We start from the raw sequence: 18,021 nt of genomic DNA on the forward strand, positions 1-18,021 counted from the left end.
TTTCTTTTTGCTTATGTGGTGCTGAGGAATTGAACCCAGGGCCTCAGGCATGCAAGGCAAGCACTCTACCACTGAGCCACCTTCCCAGCCCAGAACTCGGAAATCTTAACCACTTCATTAAATGCATCATCCTGCCTCTTACCAAAGAGGAATATATTCAATCAGGTAAGTTGTCAAAAGTTACATAGTAATCATATAATCAAAAGTCAACATAAATCAGTATAATGCCAACACAAAAATCAAATGCTTAAAACACCATGAACAATTTAACTGTAAGTAATGTAAGCTAGAAACAATGTATACATTGCCTATATTAGTTAACCCCAATTCATCTCATTTACAATCTTTTAAGATAATTCAGTATTTTTTAGATTTTATTAAATTAATATGGTATGTACAGAATATAATACACAACAGTCAGCAGTTTCTGAGACAGCATAATAAAAACTGAAATTCTACAGCAAACTTACAAGTTTTTACAATAAGGGGATATAATAATGCATTAGCTCAGGGTTTGCATCCAAATGATCTTTTGCAAACTTATGAAAAAATATTTCATAGTCTTTTGGAAAGAGCCTTGTCCAAAGAGTAGAAGTGACTACAGACCTGTAAAATACGGAAAATAAAATACAGGGATTTCCCCTTTAATAAAATCCCTCAGTTTATTCTATGAGGGAATAATGAAAAACAAGGAATGTAAAAGAGATCAGAAATTTTCTAAGTAAAAACTTCTTATTGCTCAATTTTATTACTTTGATTTGTTTTAATGTGTTTGGATTTTCCTTTCAAACTAAAGCAGAAAATGGCACCAATAACCCAAATGACACACAAGCTAAAGAGACAACAAATCTCTCTGCAAACCCCAAATCTTAAGCTATACCCTTCTGCCTTTTTATTTTTAGCCGATTCCCAGCTGCCGTGTCTACTGCTAAGTAACTAAGACTCACTATTCACTTTCTTAGTTTTTAGAAAGTACAAAGAATTCATGATAGAATTGATTTGGGTCAAATACCTCTATCTATTTTTTTGGGGGGGGTAGTCGGTCATGGGGCTTGAACTCTGAGCCTAGATGCTGTCCCCTCAGCTCTTCAGCTCAAGGTAAGCATTCTACCACTTGAGCCACAGCACCACTTCCAAATACCTCTATTTTTAAAAAATCATTAGCTTATTTTATAATCAAGGTGCAAAAGTCAAATATTTCTGTTTCTCTTTCAATGATCTTCACATTAAAGCCAGATGCTGTTGGCTCATGTTTGTCTGTAATCCTAGCCTCTCGGAAGAGTGAGAGCTGACGATTACAGTATGAAGCCATCTTGGACTGGAAAAGTCAGTGAGACTCTTGTCTCCAATTAACCACTTAAAAGCCATAAGCAGAGCAGCGGCTCACATGGTAGAGACACCAGCCTTGAGCCAAAAAGCTAAGAAACACAGAGTAGGCCCTGAATTCAAATCTTAGTACCAATGCATCCATGCACACGTGCATATGTGCACATTTACACATGTGCGTACACACACAAAACCACCAAAGTCGGAGCAACATTATTCTTGAGATGTCTACCTGCTGAATTTCCTCAACACTAGTGGGCCAGGGATGCTCCATGGCAGAAGAAACAGAAAGGCACAATTCCTAGACTAGGGAACCACAGATTTTTCAACATAACCAAGAACAGCTTCCTGTATGCGTATGTCTGTAATGTTTGAGTAAGTAAGAGTTAAGAGGAGGAAAATGAGGAAGAGAAGTAGGAGGAAGAAAAGGAAGAGGAAAAGGAGGAAGAAAAAAATAAATCACACTGGAATTTAACTTCCTAACCAAATATTTGTAGGGAGAAGGGCAGAAAACACAAACGTTAAAGAGCCACATAGTTCTGTTGGTGCACACTCATCTAGAAATGGGTAATCATAATGCTGAAAACACGTGTGAATAATAATGAGTAGAATCTTGGTTAAAATTTATAAATTTCAAATTTACAAAAAATTTAATACAAAGACAAATCCAAGATATTTTATTCAGCAGTCATCTATTTACTAAACTCTTATTTTTTAAACAGTATTTTACAGTTAATTACTTGTAGCCTAACACTTAAGCTTTAAATACAAACTACTAAGACCAAATAAAATTTTATGACAGCATAAAGCTTCAAATTTTGCCTTTCATTTATATATCTATATAAATGTCAAAACAATAAAAAATTACCCTAAATACATATTACATATTATATGTAAAATATACAATAAATTCAGTTTTATCGTTAATTCTATAAAGGCCAAAGTATTTTGAAATGAGCAAATTATATTACCTTTTTCTTTCGCATGAATATCATCACAAATGTGAAGATCTAGGTGAGAAATCACTAAATGATGGGAGGTTTCTTTAACATCAAAGTCACTGAAGAGTTTCACAATTGCATCATTCAGATCAGGAGCATTTGGAGTCTGTGGTGTCTTTACTTGCTGAGTAGATGGGGCTACTGTAGAGCTCTAGAAAAATTCAAAACTGCATTACCCCTGCCAAGTTACATACTAGAAATTTCACACTAAAGCAAACATAAATATTTGCAGTAATAAAGCCATGAAAAATATAATTTCTTTTGTATCAATAATTGAGTTCCCCTAATTTTTTTTCTGAATTACAGTAGAAGGAAACTAAAAATTAGTCAGACACTGGTAGCTCATGCTTAGCCCTACTTACTAAAGAGGCTGAGATTTAAGTATCCTCAATGAATTCAATCCACCAGGAAAGTTGATAAGAGTCTTATCTCCAATTAGCCAAACAAAAAGCTGGAAGTGAGGTATGGGTCAAGTGGTAGAGTGCCAGCTTTAAGTAACAAGGCCAAGCAAAAGCAATAGGCCCTAAGTTCAACCCCTAGTACCAGCACAAAAACATTTTTAAACTTTGCAACTTGAATATGAACCAAGTAGGTTTTAGTAAATGCTTACGTTATATTCACATATGTATGATTCTCAAAACAAAAAGTTAGGGCTGGGAAGGTGGCTCAGTGGTAGAGCGCTTGCCTTGCATGCATGAGGCCCTGGGTTTGACTCCTCAGCACCACATAAGCATTAAAAAAAAAAAGCCGGAAGTGGCACTGTGACTGAAGTGGTAGAGTGCTAGCCTTGAGCTGAAGAGCTGAGGGACAGCGCCCAGGCCCAAGAGTTCAGGCCCCACGACCGGACCCAAAAAAAAAAAAAGTTATTAACTACTATAGACAACTTAGTTGAGTATTAGTTTTAATTCTATTTTTGTGTGTTTGTGTGTGTACCAGTACTGACATTTGAACTCAGGGACTAGTTGCTGTAACTTAAGCTTTTTTGTTCAAGGCTGGTACTCTACAATTTGCTCTATAATTTCACTTCTGGCTTTTTCTGGTTAACTGCAGCTAGTTGCATCAGATGCTTTTATGTCAGCAATAAGTCTGGTGGTGCTTAGTAAAATGTTCCAAACAAAAGCACTAGGCAATATTAGTATTTCTCTATATATAATATATATAATTATATTGTAAAGTATCTTATCTTATAAAAAGAAATTTAGTTTTAGCTGAGTGCCAGTGGCTCACGCCTGTAATCCTAGCTACTCAAGAGGCTAAGATCTGAGGATCACGGTTCGAAGCCAGCCTGAGCAGGAAAGTCCTGAGACTTTTATCTCTAATTAAACACCAGAAAATCAGAAGTGGCACTGTGGTTGAAAGTGGTTGTGCGCTAGTCTTGAGCAAAAAGAGTTCAGGGACAGTGCCCAGATCCTGAGTTCAAGCCCATGACCAACAAAAGAAAAATAAGTTAAACCACTTACATGTAAAGTTTTTATGTTAATTTACACCATACCTGTGTAGGTTCAGGAGCCATACTTTTCCTCTGTTCTGTAGATCTTTCTATTGCTTCGCTAAGAGATTTTGCATATTGTACCATAGCCTTCAACTGAGAATCCGTTAAAACCCATAATAAATCATCCAATATTAGAACTAACTTTGTTGCTATGACATTGCAGTCTTTTAACTGTCAAAAAAAAGTATTGACAAAATTAAGACAAAAATAAAACATAATACAGCTATATTTTTTAAAAAGCTTAAAGTTTATGATAGAATTAAAAACAGGTATGGATAGTTATTTCATTTAATAAATACTTTTAACTCCTAGTGCTAGATATAGCAGTGATAACAAAAGAATGACAAACTCCTTATCTTAACCAATATATATAGCATATATATATATATATATTTGCATTTATACTTGACAAATCATTTAATTACAACTAGTTAAAAACTAAAATGCTCTTTTACCCACAATTCAGAATATCTATGTTAAGTACCAAACTCTGAGAAAAAAAAATGCTTTCACTTTTTATTATTTGTGCCTGGTTATACAAAGCTTACTGTTGAGTCTTTAAAATGCCATGCTTTCAAAAAAGTTATCACCTACAAATTAAATTTCATTGCCAAGCTTAGCAGACTGTCATCTTCTAATACCTTAAAATACTATTTCCCCTATTTATCTAAGTAACTAATTATATCTTTTCTTTTGTGCTAGTACTAAGGCTTGAACTCGAGGCCTGGGCACTGACCTTGAAATCTTTTTCTCAAGGCTAGAAACCTACCACTTGAGCCACAGCTCCACTTACAACATTTTGTGGCTAAATGGAGATTCAATAGCCTCTTGCCCAGATTGGCTTTGAACCACGATCCTAAGATTTCAATATGAATAGCCAGGATTATGGCCATATCTTAAGAAAGTTGGTTATCAATAATAAAGGCTTTGATATTTATTCCTGGAGATTAAGTAGGAGAAATAAAATTACTTTTCTTCTGTTTTGCTGTGTGATAAAAGTAAATATTGTACTTACAAGCTATACTCCCAACCCAAGAAACAAAATCATAAGACAGTAAATGTTCAGCAGCCATTTGGCTCTGAAAACTCTACTCAATTTATTAAGAATAAAACTATTTAGTGATTACATATGAAATGAAGAATGTTATAATTAATTATACTAGCTTTCTATAAATATTGCTTGAGGTATTTCATCTCCCTTTACTTGACATTATTTTAATATACCATTCATATTATGTCAATACTTCACCCAAAATGTTAAAATGTTCTGCCAATTCTAATAGGCAACAAATAAATCTGAAAGGTAATTTAGTTGACTCACTCTTCTTTTAAGTGTGACTCTGATTTTTGATTGATTAGTTATTAATCGAACAGGAGCACACATAATTTCAAGATGTGAACTTTGGGTGGCATCCGCTTCTATTCGAATCATCTGCCAATTCATTTCTTTAAATGTCAAAACCTAAGGAGAACACAGAGATTAGCTTCACATAGGCAAAGTAAAATAAACAAAATATACATTCATATAAAAATAAAATACTATCTTCCCAACTAATTTTCATATTCTATATATTCATCAAACTGCATTTATTTAATTGTATACTTCTATCAAATATATGATCATAATTATATTCATTTAAAAAATTACACATTAATACTTTTATTCTAAGACATTTGATACAAGGTATAAAAAACATTTGAATCATGACAAAAATGTACTATAAATGTAATGTATTTTAAGACATTTTAGTTTTGTAAACTCAAATTCAATAAGTGAATTACACTGCTTTTGTGGTTTTTTGGTCGGTCATGGGTCTTGAACTCTGAGCCTGGGTGCTGTGTTGGGCTTTTCAGCTCAAGGCAAGCACTCTACCAGTTGAACCACAGTGACACCTCCAGTTTTCTGGTGATTAACTGGAGATAAGAGTCTCACAAATGTTCCTCTCTGGGCTAGCTTTGAAACATGATCCTCTCAGATCTCAGCCTCCTAGAATTGTAGGTATAAGCAACCAGTGCCTGGCATGATTATTTGATTAAGAAACACTTTTGTGGGCTGGGAATATGGCTTAGTGGTAGAGTGCTTGCCTAGCATGCATCATACCCTGGGTTTGATTCCTCAGTAGCATAAAAACTGAAAAAGGCAGAAGTGGCTCTGCGGCTCAAGTGGTAGAGTGCTAGCCTGAGCAAAAGATGCTCAGGGACAGTGCCTGGACCCTGAGTTCAAGCGCTGGGACTGGCAAAAAAAAAAAAAACTTTAGTTTTGCAGTACTAGAATCAAATCCAGAGCCTTGCACATACATGCTATACAAGTTCTCTATCACTAAGTCCTCAGCAGTAAAATATAACTATTTTAAATATTTTTATTTAATTCATTACTAAGACATTTTAAAAAAGAAAATGAATTTTTACCTCTCCTCTCTGTGGATCTTGAATACGAGTAAATCTTAAATCTCCATGTTCCCAGTTTGCATTTACACTGTAGATCCTTAGCTGAGAAAGTTCAAAGGATGCATTGAAGGCTTTTGCTCCTATTCTGATGACAATAGAATTTACAGAAACAGTAATTCCCTCAACTACTTTTTCAGCAAAGCCATATTCACTAAAAAAAAAGAAAAACAGATACAATGCATTAAAGTCAAAGAAAAAAACATTATAAATACACATATTTAAAAACATTATAAATACATACACAAACTGCCTTAATAATATATTATTCATATTTGTTAGAAAAAGAACAAATCTGTTTCTATTAAAACAAGAAACTGATTACATATAAATTATAAAAATGTTCCTTTCGTCAGGCACCAGTGGCTCACAGCTGCAATCCTAGCTACCCACCAGAAAACCGGAAGTGACACTATGGCTCAAGTGGTATAGCACTTGCTTTGAGCTGAAGAGCTGAGGGACAGCACCCAGGCCAAGAGTTCAAGCCCCATTACTGACAAAAAAAAAGTTCCTCTCAAGCCAGGCTTAGAGACACATAATCACAGCACTTTGAAGGCTAAGGCAGGAGAATCACCTGTTCAAGGCCAGTCTAGACTTAAAACAGTGATACCTTCTTGTGTTCCAAAGAAAAGTATTGGACAAAATGTACAAGATTTTTTTTTAGTTTACTAGCATTAATATCTATAGCTATTCATTCTCAAAAAGCCTTAGTCAATTAGCATCTATAAAGTAAATGAGAGTTCAATTTGTAAGAAGGCTACAGAGTCCAGCTGGAGTGTAATATCATAATTTAAGATCAGAAAAATTATACATTCTCTAATTCAATTCAACAAATTCCATGTGAATGAAGCTGAAACACAGAAAACATTAGTTGCAGCCTTACAGGGCTCACAAGTAACTGAAATAGAAATGGTCTGAAGTTAACATTTTTTATTTATGTCCTGTCACTTTTAGTAATAGAGCTGACTATAGAAAAGAATACCCTTTTGGCAGTCACACAGATTAAAGGACATACCTTACCTTTGTCCTGAAGCAGTTGCAATTGGTGATGGACCATTTGGAGCACGGGGCTCTTCACATGTACTCATTTCCATTATTACTTTATCTAAAGACTAATAAAAATGTTTTTTTTAAAAAGTAAATAAATAGGTATTTTATTTTATGTGTATTAATGAAAGTATTCAGACTATTTTCTCTTTTGTTTTTTTAGGAGCAAACTAGTTCTAAAATTGCCAAAAAGGGAAACAATATATTCAGTCCTAGCTCAAGCATTTAGTATATGGTGCAAAAACTGTACATGAATATTATATGTATATGGGAGAAAAAATTCAGAAGATGCCACTGATCAATGAGATCACTGTATTTTATGAAATTTCTGAGGCCATTATGTGTAACATATTAGTTAATAAATTATATTAGGAGAACTGAACCACCTCTAAAAAGTTTAGCCCAACCTGAGACCTGAAATATAAGATATAAAACTAAGAAAAATTATGAAATAAGCAGAAAATATAAACAGTCTCCTAATGGAAAAAGTTCTTTCTCAGGTTAAGATTTAAATGTCTTTTCAGGGCAAGAATTAAGGAAAGATCTATGGAAGCGAAAGTATGGTTCACGTGGTAGAGAAAATTTCAAGCAGCAGCATGAGGCCCTGAATTCAAACCCCGGTTCCAATTTTTTTTTTTTTTAATTAAGATCCAATGTCCTTAGCAATTCCTGTCATTTCTCATTCTCCTTACACTGAGAGCATTTATCATTATCTGAAATTATTGTTCTATTTGTATTCAGTTTCCTCTATTAAAATGTAAGTTCCCTCAAAACAAAAACCAAATACTCAAAAATATTTATGGACTAGAATTGGGTGGTAGCTCAGCTTAGCACTAAACTCAGCTAGGCCCTGGGTTTAATCTTCAACACCAAAAACAAAAACAAAAAAAACAAAAAACAAACCTTTGTGGAACTAATATATCAATAAATGATATTATTAACTTCCTTCAATTTTCCCTAAAAAGCAAAGTATATTAAAGAATATGTTACTAAATTTACTAGGCCACCAAAAGCAAATGCTATTAAAAGAATTTCACAGTAAATCAATTATGAGTTAAATAATTCTGAGGATCTCAGTTTGAAGCTACCAGGGCAGATAAACCTATGGGACTCTTATCTGAACCACCAAAAAGTTGAAACTGGAGACATAATTCAAAGGGTAAAGCCTCAGCTTTGAGTGAAAAAATGGAATGAGAAAGATAGCAAAGCCCTAAGTTCAAAGCTTCAGTTCTGATATCTCCCACCAAAAAGAGGTTTAGAGTTAAATAATTGCCAACTTAAAACATGATATTCTTGACCTGATAAGCTTTAAATATCCTCTATTTAAAATTTTAAACTTGTCTACACTACATGAATGTGCAAAATGTTTAGTATAAAACACCCTATAAATTGATTAGAGGGTGGGAAAGTTCATGCCTGTTAACTACAAATAGCTACTCCGGAAACAGACTAGGAAAACCACTGTTCAGGCCAGCCTGACCAAGAAAATTGGCAAGATTCCTATCTCAACAACAAAAAGAGTTGGGGATGATGACTTGCACCTGTCATTCCAGCTGTGTAGGGAGTACAAGTACAAGTGCTGCCCAGTCTGATCTAAGCAAAACCACAAGACCTATATCTCAAAAATAACCAAATCTAAAAGGACCTGGTATGGGTTCTAGTAGTAGAATAGCTACCTAACGATTGCAAGGCCTTCAGTTCAAACTGCAGTAAAAACAAGAGCAGGGTAGAGAGGTATAGAAAAGCTCAATAGAGGGGGTAAATGTGATCAAAGCACATCATATGCATGTATAGAAATACCAAAATAAATCCCTTCATATAACTAATGTATGCTAATAAAAACTTTTAAAATAAAATTCAAACTTCTCATACAAGTACTGAAAAAAATAAATCTAATCAAAATAAGAAGGAAGCCAATGGATGCAAAATCCAGGAAACAGTTTATGAAACAAAAGATTAATATCAACAGTAGTTAATTTGAATCTATAAATGCTTGTTTTTGAGTAGGTTTCAGAACTCACCAAACAGATGGGATGTGTTTTCAGTTTTGTCCATGGGATCTACAAATAGAAATTGTTTCTTTAAAAATATATTAAAAAATAATGCAAAACAGGTTTACTATATACAGTGACAGAAACTTACATGACTTTTTTCTAGACTAAAATAAACAGAGCAGCTGATCTGTACTTTTGAAATTAGATATATCGCTTTCATGATCAGCCTATTTGTGCTTTTGAAATTAGATGTATCTGTTTTATGCAAGAAAATATTAGCTATATTTCCTTAGCCAGCTATTTAAATAAGAACTTTAATTTCTTTTAACTATCTATTCTCAGGCCTTAGAACACATTTTAATTTTGTAATTTAAATAAGAGTTCTCAGCTGGTGCGGGGCAAAGTGTGGGGGGGGGGGGGGTCGGAGGTCGTGGTCGTGGTCGAGTAATCGCTTGGGGGGGGGGGGGGGGGAGGGTTACAGGCCAGGAATGGGAGGGCAGGGATGGTAAGGGAAAACAAAAGAGGAGGCAACAATGCTTGATAAGAAATGTACTCATTACCAGGGCTGCGAAGGTGGCTCAGTGGCAGAGCGCTTGCCTTGCATCATGAGGCCCTGGGTTCGATTCCTCAGCACCACATAAGCAAAAAGAAAAAAGCCAGAAGTGGCACTGTGGCTCAAGTGGTAGAGTGTTAGCCTTGAGCTGAAGAGCTGAGGGACAGAGCCCAGGCCCAGAGTTCAGGCTCCACGACTGGACCTCCCCCCGCCCCATAAAAAAGAAATGTACTCATTACTTTGCTCATGTAATTGTAACCCCTCTGTATGGTATTTTCACAATAAAAAAAAACATTAATAAATAAATAAGAGTTCTCAGGAAGGCTGTTCTTTCATTAAACTGTTTAATCTTAAAATTTTGAATAATATCTTGGTAAACATTTTAAAAAATACAAAAGTAATATCATTAATATAAAATGTAATACTATCAAATAAAGTTTAAATAAACCCTAAAATAAAAATGTCACTTTTGTGCGGGGGGGGGGGGGAAGGTGGGTGGTCTGTTGATTGTGGGGCTTTAACTCTGGGCCTGGGAGCTGTCCCTCAGCTCTTCAGCTCAAGGCTATCGCTCTACCACTTGAGCCACAGCACCACTTCCAGTTTTCTGGTGTTTTATTGGAGATAAAGAGTCTTACAGACTTTCCTGCCTAGGTTGGCTTTGAACCGTGATCCTCAGATCTCAGCCTCCTTAGTAGCTAGGATTACAGGTGTGAGCCACCAATGCCTGGCTCAAATGTAACATTTTTACATATTTCAGTTTATGTAAAGTAGCACCAAAAGGAAATAATATCATCTCCTCTATATCTTTCCTAAGGAAACCAATTTTTAATTTTATGAAAAACATCATCATACAGTATTTTCCACTAAGTAGACTCAATTTAAGTCTGGTCTTTCAGCGCAAGATATGATACAAATTTACAATGGCTACAATCAAAAACAAATAAGTGGTTCTATGGCTCAATTGGTAGAACGCTTGCTGAGGGACAGCATCCAGGCCCAGAGTTCAAGCCCCATGACCAGCAACAACAAAAAAAGAGTTCCTAGTCTTTCATTTGTAAATAAGCTGGGGTGATGATAATGACAATGATGTCAATGATTATTAATAATAGAAAATTTGAAACATAAAATGAATAAAGTTTGAGCAAAATTAAAATCAAATTAATTAATTTGACTTAACTTATATTTGACTTAATATATATTTTAAGACACATAGTCAAAAAATTTCCTCCTAAATTACATTAATAAAATGCTTCTTTATGGAATTATCTATCATAGTATTTTAAAGAAGACAAATGAAAGAAAAAAATGCAAACAGAAAAGGACCTCCATAAATATTAAGGTCTTACCCTAATGGACGCTTTATTACAAAAAACTTTGTTGATAGCAAGCCATGTGGGCAAATCCAACATATTCTGTAGCACCTCTTCATCTAACTCCAAATTCTTCAGTTCACCTTCTCCTTTAAGGGTACTTAGATTTATCTTGTCAGGAGATAAATTTTTGGTAAATCTGAAAGACAATATATGTTTCATTTAGTTTTATTATCAGTAACTATACTTTCAAGTCCCCCTTGCAAATATAAATAATCATTAAAAATATATCAGCAAAGCCGGTGGCTCACGCCTGTAATCCTAGCTACTCAGGAGGCTAAGATCTGAGGATCACAGTTCAAAGCCAGCCAGGGCAGGAAAGTCCGTGAGACTCTTATTTCCAATAAACTACCAGAAAACTGGAAGTGCAAGTGATAAAGCACTAGCCTTGAGATGAAGAGCTCAGGGACAGCATCCAGACCCAGAGTTCAAGCCCTATCCAGAGTTCAAGCCTCATGACCAACAACAACAACAAAAAAAGTTCCTAGTCTTTCACTTGTTTTGAAATTCACTGGGGTCATTTACAAGTCCTAAATGTTTACAAGAATACCAGTCATTCATTACACACATGCTTCTCCATCAACTCAAAACCAGGAATTTCTTTTTTTTTTTTTTTTGGTCGGTCGTGGGGCTTGAACTCTGGGCTTGGGCACTATCCCTCAGCTCTTCAGCTCAAGGCAAGCACTCTATTGCTTCAGCCACAGTGCCACTTCCGATTTCTAGTGGTTTATTGGAGATAAGAGTCTCATGAACTTTCTTTGCCCGGGCTGGCTTTGAACCGTGATCCTCAGATCTCAGCCTCCTGAGTAGCTAGAATTACAGGAGTGAGCCACCAGCGCCCGGCTAAAACCAGGAATTTCTTGCAATAGATTCTACCTAAATTTGTATCTTCTCACAGAATGTCAACTAGAAATACAAAGTTCACTTTTAAGCTAGATTTGACCAATGATATTAGGTTGTATTACACTTCCCAGTAAATCATGTTTGATTCAATATGGTGATGGTTCAGTGATTGCCATTCCTAAACATAACTTAAAAACAAACTCCTTCTTTAAGACTGAATACTGACTCGGCTACAAAGAAGCAACCAATACATATTTATTGAGGATTCACTATTCAAGACATATGCACTGATAAGCAGTACATTCAAGGTTCCTGTCCATCCTAATGGCATTTTCAGTTTAAGGAGACAAAACAATCAAATAGCATGAATTAGAAAGAATATTACAAAATGGACATGATCTCCCTGATATGTGGATGTTAAATCCAAAATACAAGGAGATATGACAAAGTAAACAGGACTCAAGAAACAAAGGACATCTATTTAATTTGTCATATAATGTCTAAATGACTCCAAGTTCTTGACCCCATATATGGTGTGTATGTGTGTTTGTGTGTGTATGCGTGTGCACATGTGCGCGTCTGAGGGAAGCTAGGAGGAGGGCACAGAATCAGAGGGAAACAGGAAAAATTACAGCAGAGGGCCCATCAGCTGAACTGGACATTGATGAAAATAAATTAAGAAACTCAAGGGCAGCGATGGAGAGAGGGGGAGAGGGATAGAGGGAACGGCTAACATTAAGCAAAAGGAAAGAAATGTACATATCACCCAACATAGAAGAAATAGTTGTATTGTCAAAGCTTATAGAATTCACAAATTTTATAGACGAAGATAATGACAATTTACCTTGTGAAAGTTAAAATATGTTTGTGACTTTAAGTATCACTATCCTACAATACTGTGAAATTTGAGAAATCGATGTAATCACTTAATCTCAATAAAAAAATTTAAAAAAAATATTACAAGCCAGGTGCTGGTGGCTCATGCCTGTAATCCTTGTTACTAAGAAGGCTGAGATCTGAGGACCATGGTTCAAAGCCAGCCCAGGCAGGAAAGCCTGTGAGACTCTTTATCTCCAAAAAAAACTACCAGAAAACTGGAAGTGGTACTGTGGCTCAAGTGGTAGGTAGAGCACTAGCCTTGAGGGGAAGAGCAAGGGGAAAGCACCCAGGCCCAGAGTTCAAGCCCCATGACCAAAAATAAAAGGATATTAATAGGAAGTGGAGCTGTAGCTCAAGTGGTAGAGCGCTCTCCTTGAGCTGAAGAGCTGAAGGACAGCGCCCAGGCCCAGAATTCAAGCCCCATGACCGACAAAAAAAAAGAAAAAAAAATTCACTGGATACATGAGTAGTATTCATAATAAAACGAATTTAAAAAAAAAAAGGATATTAATAGAGGTCCTAATGCAGAGATTCTTTGTGTTACTTTCTAAAAAGAGAGAACTCTTCAGTGCTTATTAAAAGGCACTCAAGATTTTAATATGAACAAAACTGATAAAAATCTACCTTCATGCTAGAAGCTAGTGGTTCACACCAGTAATCCTAGCTACTCAGGAGGCTGAGATCTGAGGATCAAGGTCAAAGCTACACTTGGTAGGAAGTCCATGAGACTCTTATCTCTAATTAACCACCAAAAAGCCAGAAGTACAACTACGTGGCTAAGGGACAGAGTCCAGGTCCTAAGCTCAAGCCCCAGGACCAGCACACACCAAAAAAAACTACCAGTTCCATGAGGCCAGGATCATCTCTCTGTATATCCCCTAAGCACTTAACATAGTATGTAGGGCATACTGAGAACTCATTAGAGATGGAAATGGAAGAATGAAGACTGTCTATTGGGAACATTGTGTCCCTAACCCCAAGTCCAAGAGCCCAAGACACAAGGCAGAGTTCGTAGATGCATTAACAGAAAGTTTATAAACTCCATTTTGTAGAGAGAAAAGGAGAAAGATATTTCCTAGTATTTCAAGTGATTTTCACACTCTGGGACATAAAAATACTTCCCTTTATACCTTAAGAATAAATATCTTGACTACTGAATAGCTCAAGTGGGAGATTAGACTGAAAAATATTTCCAAGAAATAGCAGTCCGCTTACTACTACCTACCAACTGTAATTAACAGCTTGTATAGTACTGGGACATACTGAGGATTTTCGATCTACAATTTATAAATGTAGTTGTGTGATTTCTGATAAACATATACATTTCAAATTTAACGTCAAGTAGCAAGGGCACATTTAAAATTAAAAAAAAAAGTTCTGCAACCGTGTTTACCATTGTTGGCTTTCAGACACATTTATATACATTTAACTTCTCACTACTTTTGTCAATCTGGCTAATTAAGTGCTCACTGTTGGAAGTGGCACTGTGGCTCAAGTGGTAGAGTGCTTGTTTGAGCTTAAGAGCACAGGGACAGTGCCCAAGCCCAGAGTTCAAGCCCCACAACCGACAAGAAAAAAAAAAGTGCTTACTGTTGCTTTGTTGTTGTTGTTTTTAAAGTACTTTTAATTCTTTAAGTTCACTTTAGCACATCTCTTCTACCCATTAAGACCCAATTTAGAATTTATAGCCAAAGCTGTTACTGATGGCTTACACCTGGAATCCTAGCTACTCAGGAAGCTGAGAACTGAGGATCAAAGTTTGAAGCCAGCCTGGATAAAAATGTCATGAGACTCTTATCTCCAATTAAACACCAAAAAGCCAGATGTGGAACTCTGGTTCAAATGATAGAATGCCAGCCTTCAGTAAAAAAGTTAAGTGAGACATAGGCCTGAATTCAAGTTCCGGTAATAGAAATGCCTGTGTGTATGCGCGCTTGTGCGCGCATAAACACACACACACACACACACACACACAATTTTGATAGTAAAGCTGCGGCTCAAGTGATAGAATGCTGGCCTTGAGTGAAAAGCTAAGAGACAGTACCCAGGCCCTGAAATCAAGCCTAGGATTGACAAGAAAGAAAGAAAAAGACAAAGAAAGAAAAAGAGAGAAAGAAAGGAGAGGGGGGAGGGAGGGACGTAAAAAAGGAAGGAGGGAATATATATTCAAAATTATATTTTTATAACTCTCTGAAGCCCTAAAGATAAACAAGAACTATTTAAAAATGGGGTGAATCTACCTATTTACCACATGTCCATGAACTATGAAATTTCAAGAAACTAAAGTTTTTATTTTTATTTTTTTGCTAATACTGAGGCATGTCCTTTCTACTCCCACTAATGCTTTTAGTACTTCAGTCACACCTTCACTTCCAGCATTCTGCTGATTAACTGGGGATAAGAGTCTCTTGAGGGCTGGGAAGGTGGCTCAGTGGTAGAGCGCTTGCCTTGCATGCCTGAGGCCCTGGGTTCGATTCCTCAGCACCACATAAGCAAAAAGAAAAAAGCCGGAAGTGGCGCTGTGGCTCAAGTGGTAGAGTGCTAGTCTTGAGCTGAAGAGCTGAGGGACAGCGCCCAGGCCCAGAGTTCAGGCCCCACGACTGGACCCAAAAAAAAAAACAAAAACAAAAAAAGAGTCTCTTGAATTTGTCTGCCAGAGCTGGCTTTGAACAGAGATCCTAAGCTCTCAGTTAGGATTTTAGGCATGAACATCAGCACTTGGCTTAGAATAAAATTTAATAAATGCAAAACTATTTATAATTCCCTTTTATTACCCAGAAGATTATATAGTTTTACAGAGTTGTCACTAGGAACATCAATACATTGTATAAATAAAGCTAAATATTTACTGCCAACATACTGGTACTTTTTTTCATTCTGTCTGCCCTAACGACTGCTTTACCTGTAACACTTTTCATAAAACTTGAGGTTAATTTTAATTTTTGCACTCATCAAAAAAGATACTAACTTTTGTGTAAGAAAAGGAAGTAAGAAGATATGAACAGCTCTGTCATTATGAAAAGAAGAAAACCAGAAGACAATGAAAGTGAAACCTAATCAGGGTGAGAGAGAAGAGGATAGGGTAGCAGAGATTTAAAAAGGAGTGATACTATTTTCTAAGTAGAAAATAGTATTCTAAAATTAGAAAATAGGGCAGGGAAGGTGGCTCAGTGGTAGAGCGCTTGCCTTGCATGCGTAAGGCCCTGGGTTCAATTCCTCAGTACCACATAAGCAAAAAGAAAAAAGCTGGAAGTGGCGCTGTGGCTCAAGTGGTAGAGCACTAGCCTTGAGCTGAAGAGCTGAGGGACAGTGCCCAGGCCCAGAGTTCAGGCCCCATGACCGGACCCCAAAAATAAATAAATAATAAATAAATAAAATGAAATAAAATAAAACTAGAAAATAGTAAAATTATTTTTAAATAATTTTGATTTTTGAAAGACATACTAATACTCTCCATTTGTAAAATAAATAAATAAATAAAATAGCCAAACATGTAGTATATATTTATAATCCCAACACTTGAGAGACTGAGATAGGAGGATCACAATACAGCAAGATTCTGTATCAAAGTAACTAATTAGTCAATTACATTCAGTGAGAAGAGTGTAAATACCCAAAAACAGAAGTAAACTGAAATAAATGAACCACCGTAACATGGTGGATAAAGGAAAGGAAGGCGAGGGTCTCCTTATCATTATGAAAAAAAATGGAGGCAGGCAGACAGCACAGGGCACATGGTTGCTAGGGACAGGCAGAGTATACATTCCCCAGTTACTATGGCTGCTGCAGGTCTAACACGGGAATTCACACACAGATTCTAATAAATTACCACAGATGCATAATAAATTCCCCAAGACCACCAAAAAATGCAGAAAATATTCCTAGGGGCGCACTGTAGTCAAGGCTCAATTAAAATCAGGTATATTTATCTGGCAAAGCCCTTATCCAGTGTGCATACCTGGGGGAGGGGAGATGAAGGTGCATGTATGTGTCATGGACTATGAGTTTTCAATGACCTTTGGGCTCCACCACATCCAGGTCCTCCATTACAGATTGAACAACCTCTCTGAGAAGCATCTAACAAACCTGTGCATGCCCAAATGCACATCTGTAAACATAAGCTCCACCTGTCAATCAACCTGCCCATTAGACTTCTTGCCAAACTTTACTCCAGACTCACCTGCCTTTTTTGATTCCCTCTGGACAGAGTGTTATCTCTGTTGCTGCAGAGATACTCACCCTTGCACTCTGGCAGGGTACATTTAAACTTTCAATAAACTTGTTCATCACTTTCACTATTTTGCATCTTGCTTTAATCTTCTCTTACCACACCCAAGAACAAAGGTAGATACCTGCATTGACTCTCCAGTGACTTATTTTCCAGCGACAAAATGACAGGGGAAGGAAAGAAAGAAGGGAGGGTAGGAAAAAGGGAAAGAGGAAGGGGAAAGAGGGAGGTAAAATGGGTCAGAGAGACTAACCTGCATAACTCACAAATGTGATAACATTTCACTATTTCCTTGGATGAGCAGAATACATGTATCGGTGACAAGGGAGTCAAGGCAGAACCTTGTCTGGATATGTACAAGAATGTTCATCTTAATAATACAATACATAGGCCGGGCGCTGGTGGCTCACGCCTGTAATCCTAGCTACTCAGGAGGCTGAGATCTGAGGATCGTGGTTCAAAGCCAGCCTGGGCAGGAGAGACCATGAGACTCTTATCTCCAATAAACCACCAGAAAACCGGAAGTGGTGCTGTAGCTCAAGTGGTAGAGCGCTCGCCTTGAAGAGCTGAGGGACAGCGCCCAAGCCCAGAGTTCAAGCCCCACGACCGACAAAAAAAAAAAAAAATAATAATAATACAATACATACTATCAGCTTCCCATCTGTTATAAGATACCTGAAAATAAGAACTTAATTTCTGATATGTTTAATATAAATACAAATTCTTTTTTAAAATGTTCAATCTAGCCAGGTGCTGGTAGTTCACACCTATAATCCTATCTACTTAGAAGGCTGAGATCTGAGGATCATGGTTTGAAGCCAGCCCAGAAAACTCTCATCTCCA

The 18,021-nt window shown here is 36.5% G+C and overlaps 1 protein-coding gene across 4 annotated transcripts in view; it reads right to left on the reverse strand.

Moving 5' to 3' along the window:
• LOC105989647 (UHRF1-binding protein 1-like) overlaps positions 1-18,021 on the reverse strand; it is a 57,280-nt gene that overhangs the window by 14,046 nt on the left and 25,213 nt on the right. For 2 of the 4 annotated variants that reach the window (XM_013021789.1, XM_013021805.1), the window contains 7 exons: positions 11,205-11,367; positions 9,333-9,371; positions 7,285-7,376; positions 6,229-6,418; positions 5,141-5,281; positions 3,820-3,990; positions 2,298-2,478 (listed from right to left, as the gene is read on the reverse strand). In XM_013021789.1, the coding sequence (XP_012877243.1) occupies positions 2,298-2,478; positions 3,820-3,990; positions 5,141-5,281; positions 6,229-6,418; positions 7,285-7,376; positions 9,333-9,371; positions 11,205-11,367 (977 nt within the window). The remainder of the gene's footprint in view (positions 1-2,297; positions 2,479-3,819; positions 3,991-5,140; positions 5,282-6,228; positions 6,419-7,284; positions 7,377-9,332; positions 9,372-11,204; positions 11,368-18,021) is intronic. The other 2 variants (XM_013021795.1, XM_013021813.1) reach the window with 2 other exon arrangements.

The sequence above is a fragment of the Dipodomys ordii genome, unplaced genomic scaffold, assembly GCF_000151885.1.
Source record: "Dipodomys ordii isolate 6190 unplaced genomic scaffold, Dord_2.0 Scaffold3, whole genome shotgun sequence".
NCBI lineage: Eukaryota > Metazoa > Chordata > Mammalia > Rodentia > Heteromyidae > Dipodomys > Dipodomys ordii.